Source organism: Crotalus tigris, unplaced genomic scaffold, assembly GCF_016545835.1.
Source record: "Crotalus tigris isolate CLP2741 ecotype Arizona unplaced genomic scaffold, ASM1654583v1 scf7180000019496.3020429, whole genome shotgun sequence".
Classification (NCBI taxonomy): Eukaryota; Metazoa; Chordata; class Lepidosauria; order Squamata; family Viperidae; genus Crotalus; species Crotalus tigris.
The window spans coordinates 98803-110853 of NW_024097566.1; the positions used below are offsets into that span (position 1 = coordinate 98803).

A 12051-nucleotide genomic window follows, 5' to 3' on the forward strand; every position below is an offset into this window, starting at 1 on the left:
CTACAGAGCCATTCGGAAAAACCATATCCTCCCCATAATTGATAGATATCCTGGTTGTTCGGAAAGTATCTATCTCCAGTGGCTGCTTAAGGATAAGCAGACAGAGACCAAGGAGCAGGTGGCCAGATTCTGTGAAGCAGCATTGGGGATTTGCCAGAAACATAAACATTTTAGATCTTTTTAATAATCTTTTAAAATTGATTTTATTACGTGTTTTATCCAGTTTTAGACTATACTCATTGTATTTGATATACTGCCTCTAAAACTAGGCAGACCTTGGTCGCCCATTGATTGTGATTTATTGCTATGTCCTCTTGTGATGGCTCTGTCTAGTTTTGTTTTATTTGGATGTTTGATTTATGTGTGGCCTTTGGCTGTAATAAAATACTTGGTACTTGAATCCCAAATAATCTTTCCAGAGTTTAAGAGACTCTTAAAATAGTATGTTGTACTTAATATAAACTTTTTATGAAAAATTGATCAGTTTCTCTTCCTATTGAATTGTCTATTGCATTTCTTCAAACATGAATCACTGTAACTGATGAAAACTATGCAGTTTAGGGAGAGATAGTTTAGGAATGATTGAACTCAGTTTAAACTAAGCTGGAAGCTACTATCTTGCAGAAACGACTTGAGTATCCAACTAGGTTCTTTATTTATTTTAATCATAAGAGTTGCTCATCCAGGAAAATCTAAAATGTAGTTTTTCAGCTGAATATATTACTTTTTGCAGACTGTAAAGAAGCTATACGTTTTTTGAACAATACATACATTTTATTTGGGGACATATATCCTTACAATTCTCTTTACCAACATCTGAAAATAATACACTTAAAGACTTTTACACTGGGATTTGAACTTATTTTGTCTCATTCTCCTTTGTTTTACTAGTTTTTTTCCTGGTGAGTATCTTAATTTGGGCTACAGATAATTCTCAGATTACAACAGCAACGAGGACCAGAATTATCATCATTAAACGACGCAGCTGCATAGTATGATACCATGTGACCATATTGCTTATTGATGGAAATTCTAGCAGTCCCAGTTGCTGTTGCTAGTCAAGGACCACACAATGCTTTAAAACTGCAGATATGTTAGTGAAATTGTGAAGATTTCAGCTTTGTTCCTGCAGTCTCAAAAAGGATTTCCTCTCAATGCTTGGAATGGAGCTGAAATCCTTTGGTAGTGTACAGAAACATTTGAGAGTAAAAGGGCTGTCTGCCAGGAAGATTTTGCTCCATCCACTTAATAAGTAGCTTAATGACTGCAACCGGGATTGGCAGATACTGGGATTGCAGTAATTGACAAAGCAGTCATGTGGCATCTCACTTAATGACTGCTTCACTCAACAGGCAAGATCTGAACCCTAATTACAGTCATAAATCACCTATACAGCCTTTAAAAATACAAAAATGTAATCTATTATGAGTAGTTACAGAGTTGCTAAGCATTGTGATCTACTAAGAGCATTTTTGGTATGCTGCATCTATAACTGCAATCATTAGAGAAAAAAAGGTATGGACAAATTAGTGCATATTCTCAAATAGTGAGTCATGGGGGGAAAGTTGACTACATTAACTTTGTTCAATAGAAATTGCCTTTGCAATATTAATACACTTTTCATACATAAACATTGGCATTAGGAAGCAACTAAGGATGCCTATGAATTCCAGTGCTACTTTTGAGGTCCAGTTGACAAAGTATTTTTCAAGGCTATATAGCTGACTTCAAAACAGAAAAGGCTAGATCATTAGAAGCACAATTATATTTTTTCAAGCAAAAGGAAAGGTAGCTGTGTTGCTCGAAAGAAAAACATCCAGAGTCAAGGGTAAGACTATCTGAAAAGTCAGAAATGATGATTTTGAGTTTTTCAGAGCTGATTATTTTTTTCTATTTTTCCTTCTCCACTTTTTTTCTATTTCCTATTTGCCTGACAAAGCAGTGGAGGTATTTTGAAAGCTTAAATGTTATATTTAAATTTCCTTGCTAAAAATTATTCTCTAAAATGCAACTTTGGAGTTTTCTAACATATACAGAACAGACAATTGTTGCACAACAGTGACATAGACAACTGACACTAGACTATAATAGAACATGCAACATACTTTATTTAAAAAGCATTGGTGTTATTCTAGATATTTTCTATAATACTTTTAGAGGGGTGAACAATCATAAAATTCCTTTGTAAACTATATCAATTAAAACTTTATCACAATACAAAAACCACTATGAATCATATAACAGCTTGGTAGATCATGGTGTTGCAAAACAAATCCATTATACTTATTTTGATGCTAACCTTATACATGTATTTTGGATGAAATCCATTCATACAGGCATGGTTTAAATGAACAGTTTTGGTCTATAGTTATTTGGCCAAGAACACTAATATTTCTCAAAGCAAAGGTTATATGATTTGTTAAACTATTGTTAGGCAATGATTCCCATTGTATCTAGATCAGAAAACTGTAACTTAATATATAAAATCAGAAAGACTGTTCTTAGTCCAATAAAAACTGTGATTGTAATATTTGAAGTACTAAATTTCAAAAAATGGCACCCTCTGAATTCTTCCTGTGGAAACATAAGCTCTGTGTGGCAGTATGCAATATACACATTTTTCTAAAAACTACTTATTAGTTTTGATAATTATTGGTGATTTATTTATGATTTATAAAACATTTTTGTCAAACAGCATCTATACAGGAAAATACTATCTATTACTGTCAGTACTTCAGATAAAGTATAAAATAAAATCACAACATACAAGATTTTTGCAGAGTAACACTCTGTAAAAATTTTTATATCAGTAATGCACTTTATATCTGTTCAAAGAAAGAACAAATACCTCCCAAAATACGTATTTTGACCCTGTATAAACAGGTTTTATTCCTATTTCTTCTATTCATAGAGCAGGAAAAAACCCCTCCCCTACAAGTAATCTCCATATTGACTAACTGTGACCTTTGTAATCAGGAATTCTTTAAAAAGTATAACTGGGTCAAATATATATAAACACCTAATGCATCTCAATGAGCATCATTTGAATCACTTTGGGAAATTCAAGGGGATGAGCTTAGAAGTAACAGCTTCATGTAAAACATTCATCATTTCTCCCTGCTCCTTAATAATAAATATAAAGACAATTGTTTTGACATATTGCCACAAAGGAAATATCCTAATCTTGACCCTTAAACATTCATATCAGTAGTTTCATATTTCCTTCCTCACTGAGGCTTCCATCTTCTATTTTGTCAGCTTCCATCTTCTATTTTGTCAGCTGTCCAACAACTTTTAACAGTGTCTTATTTTCCTGCTTTAATTGCTCATTTTCATCTTCTATATCATCTAGATCCTTTGAGAGAGAATAAAACAAGATATACTGCTATTAATTAAGTTCTTTTTAATCATTCAGTTAATAATTCACTCTGCAATACATGATATGAATTTTAGTCCATAAAACCAAAAAATGGTGAAATATAGATTGAGATGGCTAACAAACTGGTTGGGAGCTACTTAATAAACATAATTTATATTCTGTAACAAACAATTTACTCTGATATGAATGCTTTATATACTTAACTTTATTATGGCTGTTAACCAGCACAGGATAATTGGTATTTAAGTATCCAGAATATCCAAAATTAAATTGACAATGTCAGGATAGTTAAGAAAAGTACATACAGACAAAACAAATAGGCTAAAAACCAATTATTAAATAAAAAACACCCTAAAGGGCTTGCTCAGGCTAACATATGCAACAAGGAGAAAAAAGATTAAAATTAATAATATAAACTTTGAAATAGCAGTATAAAATACAAATGTACTACATATACACAAACACATGCAAACACACAAATTTATATACCATGTATATTTGAAAATAAAAGAATAAAGTTAACAAAAGGGATTTAAGAATTATAAATTCTCTTACAGAAACCTGTTAAACCTGAGAAAGATATATTATAATAGCTGACATGGCATGTCCACCCCAAACCTAATGGTTAATGCAGTACTTTCTTACTTGTGCCGTTTTGATGGTTGGTTGAGATATGATTCTGCCTTCTCCCAGCTTGGGATCAAAGGTAGCTCAAGAGATCTTTTGTCACCATGGAAACTGCAAAGTGATCCAGGGTAGAGATGATCTGACTCACTGGAAGGGTTTCTACACCAGATCTGTTTTTTCCGCCTCTTGAGGCAGTGGTGACTTGATCTGCGTTCTCACATACACATCACTCTGTACTAGCCTTGAGCCATTAGACCAGGGGTGTCAAATTCAATTTCACTGAGGGCCGCATCAGCATTGCAGTTGCCCTTGAGGGGCCGGGTGGGTGTGACCTACTAGGTGGGCGTGGATGGAGTGGGTGTAGTCAGTTCTACATTGTTCCCGTCAAGGGTGCCTGTGGGGGCCTGGGCAGCAGTGGGACAGATCTGAGGGTCTCTGGCAGAAGGGGGTGGGACCAGGGCAAGTGCCAACGCATGGTCCACTGGAGGAGCCTCACTGTTCCTCTCAGGCCATGCAGGGGGGCTGGATGGTGGCGCAGGCTGCCCGGAGCCTTGGGCAGCAGAGGTCAAACACCCAGCCTGGCCCTCGAGCACCTGCGGCACCAAGCCCAGCCTCACTTCCCCAAGGGGGCGCCCAGCTGCACTTACCTCCTCCTCAAGGCTGTTGCTGCTGTGCTTGCTCTCCTTACTCAGGTTGCTTATGATGGGTACGAGGGCAAAGTCAGAGGGAGGCCCATTCCCTCTCCATGGGAGGAGACCCAGCTTTGTATCCAAAGCTTCCTTAGAAATAGGATGGGAGACCCCCAGGATTAGGCCAGGAGGAAGGGGCAAGGGGATGGTGAAATGGCAGCAGGGTAGGACTAAGGCAGGACTTCCCTCAGACCCTCCCTCTCCTTCTTTCCTTCCTTCCTTCCTAAGTACAGAGTGGTGGGAAAATATTTAAGATGAGGGAGGGAGAAAAACAGGCAAGAAATGCAGCTGGGGAGGTGTCACCCTGCATGAGGAATGAAGAAATGCACCATCGCCTGGAATGCACATGGCCCTCACCTACTTCATAAATCTGGCTTAGTGGGCTCTGGGGGAGGGGATACCATGAGCAGCGTGAAAGTCAACATTACCTGAGCAATGCTGCCCATCCCCCAGCCTGCCTGGTTTCGGCAGGCAGCAGGGCGCTCTCCTCACAGCGCCGAGACGTTAAGCTGGGTGGTGCGAAGCTCGCCAGCTTTGCACCTCACTGCCTGCTGAAACTGGGCAGGCTGGGGGCTAGGCAGCATTGCACTTCTCATCTTGCGCCACCCGGCTCAGCTCTTGGCGCTGTGAGGAGAGCTCCCTGCTGCCTGCTGAAACCGGGCAGGCTGGGAGCTGAGCGGCCTCGCGTTTCTTTTTGGATTTGCGCTGCCTGGCTCAGCCTCTCGGCGCTGTGAGAGTGCTCCACTGCCTGCCGAAACCCCTCCCCCAGAGCCCATCAAGCCGGATATGTGAAGTAGACAAGGGCCATTTGCTGGCCACTTCCAGGTGATGGTGCATTTTTTCATTCCTCACAAAGAGTGACACCTCCCCAGCATGCACCCAAGGGGTGCGGCCAACGCGGCAGGGACTGATTCCTCGCTGTTTCCAGACGGCCTTGTGGAGCTAAGACTGAATGCGTTTCAGCATAGATGGCCACCACAAAATTGTACATTGGCTCCTGGCCAGCCTGGGCCAGGGCCACAGCAGTGGGGGCCGTTCCCTCATTGTTTCCAGGATGGCTTCGCAGGCCACATCTGGCCCCTGGGCCTTGTGTTTGACATGTCTGCATCAGACCTTCTGGAAAGCCTTGAAGACCTGGCTTTTTCCTCAAGCCCTGGTATCAGGATGTTAGTGGACCCCAGGACATGTGTTTTGCTCTGGGTTACAAAGCAGTTTTGTGGAGCCTTGATTAATTTTAATTATGCATCATTTTATGGCTTTACTTTATGCATTACTATGTGCATTATTAGCAACTGTGGCTAAGATGACAACTATTTCAATATCTATTGTAATCCCCCCTATCTTTTTGAGTTGTTATCTCTGGTATTTGCTCTTTGCAGCAAAAAATTTAAGCATCAGTATAAATTAAAAAACCTTATCAAAACTGGTTGTGGGAACTCATCTGAGAAATACATGTTCAACAGCATTGTTTTTTGTTGAGCAACACTAAACTTATCAGCATGATATTGTTTTATTACTTAAACCAGGGATTACTTAAGCCAACCCCCGGTCCGTGGACCAGCACTGGTCTGCAGGTCGCGCAAACAAGCAAAGCCACATCTGCAGGATGCAGACAGCCTGCGAAACCACGCCCCTTCAGAAAAACCTCTCTCCATGAAACCGGTCCCTGGTGCCCAAAAGGTTGGGGCTGCTGATTTAAGCAATATAGCACTTCACATTCGAAAAATGAAATAGCATTGTCAGAATACAATTTTGAAGTCCACCACTGTTTTTATTTAATGTCTGAAAAAAGTATGGACCATATCTAGGATTTTCAAATATCAAGAAAGCTACAATTTAAGTTTACCTTTGTCTTTCAAGTGGGTGTCACAAGTACAGATCAAAATAATTGTTTTAAAGCAGAGACAGAAACATTAAACATTTACTCGATATTTGATATAAACACATTCTGGAATGTTTATCTAGCACAAGTAACATTCCAAAATGACTAAAAGTATGAGTTACTTGGACTAGGTCCAATCATAACCACTGGCTGAAATTTAAATATTCAAACAATTAAAAAAAACAAATTAATTGAATTGTGTGCAGGATTTGTTTCCCAATGAACTGAAATTCCTTTCCTAAATTACAAACTGTGTTTCAGAAGCAATGCCATGTAATACACAATAAATTCAAATAAGAAAATATTGGGCACCTAGAACAGCTACTTTATTATGATTAAAGAACTCATACTGTATTTCTCAAGAGTAGTTTTTAGAATCCCACTAGAACTGGCCATTTTATTTAACATTTCTAATATGTTTCAACTGCCTAACAATAAATCAGCAATAGTTTATCCATTTTACATGCATATATACATACTCATCTTTCTGAGCATAGGAAACCTTATTCAAAATGCAAAAATTAAGTAAGAAAAAAGACATTAAAAAAGGAACTGCATTCAAGCTACTTTACAACAAGAACACTCACTATGTTTCTCCATAATTTTCTATTCTTGCGAACACCCACATTTCCACCAACTCTGTAAACAACTCATACCATATACTGCTTTTTGTTAAATCTGATACTTTTGTGAATCTCATCTCTATCCACAAGTTTCTCACTCTTCCCTTTCTTTTCAATTCATTCACTCTTCTTCCTTGTTACAATTTGACCCTTATTTAATCTCTCTATATAACTAAACAATCTCAATATTCTTCTTTCAGTTTTGTACCAAGTCCATATTAATTACAATTAGTTCTATCTCCTCTTGTTTTATCTTACAAACTTAAGTAATGCACACCTACTGAATTCAACTGTGTTTTCCTAATAAATCCAATTTTCAAGTTTAGATGACCAAATGGGCATAGTATGCTCTTTTATTCAGCCATTTACACTTATTTCATCATTCTTTATTCCCATTATTCTACCAGTATTTCCCCTTCTTCAAATTTCTCTACCCATTTCTCCATCTTTCCTAAACCATTTTCCAAAATATTTGTTCTGATTTTTCACTACTAACTGTAATTTGCGTTCACTCCATTCTTTTGTCAAATAGAGTATTATTTTTCAGAATTATGCTTTTTCATTGCATTATACAAGCTAATTTTGGGTGTAAAGTATCTGGGTCCTCAGTCATCAATTGTATATCTGCATGTAAAAGTACACACAAACATACTTCTAATATTCTATTTATTCTCATTAATTTTTTGCTTGCTTAACGTATCATTTTATAGCATTAAGAAACAGCTTTTACCTCTATATTCATAAACAATATTTACAAATTATTAATAATTCATCACTATTCACTCTTTTAACCCACCACTGCTGCATGCTGCAACTGTTGCTCTGTCCATCTTTGATGAACTTGCTGTACTTTTTCCTTTATCATTCTGCACTGCTCTCAATTACCTTCTGTTCACCCTAATGCCGCAACTATTATTTTCATACCATTCCTACTTTCACCTGCACTCACAAGTCTAGCTGACATATCTACAACATATATTTCCAAATCATAATTAAATATGTGCATTCATCCCTTACATATATTCATCAACGCAACTCCATAAGAAATTCTATCAGAACTATTACATCTTTTCCCATTTCTTATCTTCACAACAACAACAACAACAACACACACACACACACACACACACATACTTCAATTTGGTTAATTGAAGCCTTCCCATAAGTCTTTTTAGAAAAATAGAAAAGGAATAGATCAGGGCACCAGTCTTAGTTGTCCTTTTGCCACATGCAGAATTTCCTGATAAAAATTGTACCAGGTGTTTTTGTTGTATTTTCACCTGTGTTACAAATACAGTCCAAGCCCAGTTTTACTCCAAGCACGCTCAAACTACTCTATTTAAGTTAGGCAAGATCTCTAATTTTGGCAACGGAATGTTGGCTTGCAAATCTAAAGTTTAAACACTAGATTTGAAAGCCAACATTCTGTTGCCAAAATTCTTCTCTTCTAAAGACAAGAAACTGCAAGTACACTTCTCTCTTGGATTCTTTGAAAGAAGAAAAAATGAATAAAAGAGTGAACAAATAAATGAGCATCAATGTGCCAGATTATGCACAAATGTAAATCCAATTTTTTTTGGGGGGGGGGCAAAGGAATGTATGACTTGTACAGGAATTCTAGGAAACACAGCTAGGTTGAAGAAAAACTTACCCTATTTAATAAATCAATTTCTTCCTTTAATTTTCCAATCAACTCTTCTTTATCTTGGGCTATCCTCACAAGTCTCAGGTTTTCTTGTCGCTCCTTTGCTAGATCCTTCAAAAAATAAAATTTAAAATAGTTCATTTAAAAACAGTAAAAACAATAGACATTAGATTGCAGCTTTCATGTTGATTATATTTACCTTTTCAAGATCATCAATCTTCTTTTCCAAAGAATTAGCTGATACAAAGTTTCCAGAAGAATTTGCATCCCTGTTGAATCTGCTATATCCTGTCCTATCTGTACGTGAACATCTATTAGAAACTTCATCATCTGGTGTTGTGCTGTGAAAAATACAACTTACAATTTAACATACTTGATGCATAATAGAATTATCAAAATTATTTCCATGTTCCCCAATTTAGTTGTGGCAATATCGATACTAAATCATTGAAAGCAAGTAAATAGCAACTTGTGTTAAGCTACTTGCAACAAGCATTTGGAATGGCTGTGCTAAATTATTCCCATCTTCTTTATTGTAGCATACCCATAAGACAATTCCACATTACATCTGTTTTACAGATAAGCATCAATTAATCCAAACAGGCCATAAAATATTTCAGTCTTCCAAATGTTCAACAATTTATATACAAAAATGCCTATATCATTGTCAGTTGCTATATTTAGGATGAATATATTACATTTAATGCATGGCACACCTGATTCTTTTATTTTTGTTTGCATTACTTTAAACCAGGATACAGAATACCTGTAGACTGCTAAGCCACAGTCTGAATATGGACTTCAAATTCAATATACAACCCATTGGAATACTCTTAATTTTTTTTTAAAAAAACTTAGTTTTAGGACCTTTATGATGTGGGAAAAATGATTATACCAACTCTTTTTACAATATTTTTCTCTCTCCCACTCAATTTATTAATTAAAATATGGGGAATGGGTACTGTAAGGGACAGAATAAATAATTACAGAAGGAAAGAAAAAATAAAAATAATGTATTAAAAATGTCAATTAAGTAATCATTTTTCTAAACGAAAAAAAATCATTATTTTTATTCCTTGAAACAGAGATAAAATGTAAATTAAAACCTGAGTTAAGCTCGATTCCTCATAACTTCATAAATGCATACACACAGTGCTCTTGGTAACATTCTGTTCTCAGTCAGACAGAGAAAAACTTTATTTTAGTCATTGACGAATAAAAATACATTCAGTAAAACAAAGTTAGCCTCTAATGTCAATGACAACCATTTGTGAGCAAAGCTTACATATAATGTAACAAAACTTTATTATTTTAGAGAAAAAGATTTATCCTGGTTTATTAACAAACACTGCAAATAAAAATTATTGGAGTGCCTAGGAAATGTAGATGAAAAGGAGTAAATCAGCTGAATGTCCCTGTAGAACTGGCAGTACAAAAGAACATGTGCTATGGCAGTGGTTCTTAACCTGTGGGTCGCGACCCCATTTGGGGTCGAACAACCATTTCACGGGGGTCGCCAAACAACGCAGTCCGCCATTTTTTCCCCCTTTTCCTTAGCTGTGCTACTCCCTTTTATTCTATTGGCTTTTGAAAGCCAATAGAATAGACTCTCTTGAATAGAGTCTAATTCTATTGGCTTTCAAAAGCCAATAGGAATTGTCCAGGCTGTCTCTGCCCTGCTGAGCCCGCCAAAAGTCCCATTCTGCAAACGGTGCTGCAAGTTGTCTGCAGCGAAGGCGAGCTGTCTGGAAGTTTCCACCCCTTCCTGCTGAGCAACTACTAAAAATGTAAGTAAAAGAGGGCCAGGGGTGGGAGGTGGGAGGCCGGCAGGCGCAGGGAGGGTTGCTGGCGTGCGTGGGGCCCGGCAGGTGCCTTACCTCCCTTGGGCTGGGCCAGCTAGTGGCCCAGCCGGTGCTCGCCCTGCGCAGGGGGCGGCACCACGCATGCGCGGCGCTTTCGGGCAGGGAAAGTCCTCAACTTATGACCGGTTGGGTAGTCCTCAACTTATGACCGGTTGAGTAGTCCTCGACTTACGACCAGTTGGGGGTCGCGGCATTAAAAAGGTTGAGAACCACTGTGCTATGGTTTCTATAACACCTGTGTCATGGGGTAGTGTTGAGTTTTATAAGAGGTTATCCTATATTTCCCTTCCAAAATGGGGAAAGCATCACACTAAGCCAGGGGTGTCAAACTGCGGCCCATGGGCCGAATGTGTCATGGCAACACTGCGCCTACCCATTGCCGGCAATGGAAAAAAAGTCACGATACGTCATGACACGTCACGTAACATTGCGAGTTTGAAACCCCTGCACTAAGCCATAGATAAAATACAAAATCTGAATTCTTTTTAAAAAATTTTTTTATAAACAATTTTTATTATTTTCCATTTTACACCAACAGAAGCTTAAGAACCAGCGTGGAGATATGATGATCAATTACAAAAAGAAAACAATAACATTATATATATACAATTCACACAATATTTCTTAAAACTTCCCTCTCTATCTATATAGAAATTATAATCAAGTTCAAATAAGTTCATTCATTAATATATCTAAATATAAATTTCCTTAATCAATAAAAACTTTCAACCACTCAACATCAATATAATAATCAAATTAATACAATCCTATAGCCAATTCATTTTTTAATATGTTGCTAAATATAAATTAAATGCTTAAATCAAAACCAACGCTCTCTATTTAAATTATTAGAATCTCATTAGTACATTTCTAACACAGATTTTCATTAAGTATATTGCCAAATATAAATTTCATTAGTCAATAATAAAAGCTCCTTATCTATCCCAAAGATCCTGTTTTAAACTTTATTAATTTTTCCAAATATTTGAATTTAAGCTAACCTAATTATTTAACTATTTCAGGGCCCCCAAATTTCTCTTATTTAAACATATTAGCTCCAAAACTAAATTCCTACATTTCTCAACTATATTTCTATTCTTTTTCAATAATTCTCCAATTATTAATTCCATCTCATTCCAAAACAAAACCCACAAACAGGAAAAGAAAAAAAAGAAAAACATAACAGAGAAAAAAGAACACATGTTCTTGCTATACTTCAATATTAAATTCTAAATCATTTCATAATAGCCTCCAATTTAAAACAAACCAAATCCAAGACAGTCCAAATCGCTATAAAACCTTTACCATCCATAATTATCATCTCAAATTTAATATTTATATCTT

The 12051-nt window shown here is 36.9% G+C and overlaps 1 protein-coding gene across 3 annotated transcripts in view; it reads right to left on the reverse strand.

Annotated features, from left to right (window-relative positions):
- Positions 1 to 752: 752 nt before the first annotated feature.
- Positions 753 to 12051, reverse strand: part of PAWR (pro-apoptotic WT1 regulator) — a 78160-nt gene continuing 66861 nt past the window's right edge. For all 3 annotated transcript variants that reach the window (XM_039362924.1, XM_039362922.1, XM_039362923.1), the window contains 3 exons: positions 9045 to 9186; positions 8852 to 8956; positions 753 to 3355 (listed from right to left, as the gene is read on the reverse strand). In XM_039362924.1, coding sequence (XP_039218858.1) covers positions 3269 to 3355; positions 8852 to 8956; positions 9045 to 9186 — 334 coding nt within the window. In that variant the 3' untranslated portion in view covers positions 753 to 3268. The remainder of the gene's footprint in view (positions 3356 to 8851; positions 8957 to 9044; positions 9187 to 12051) is intronic.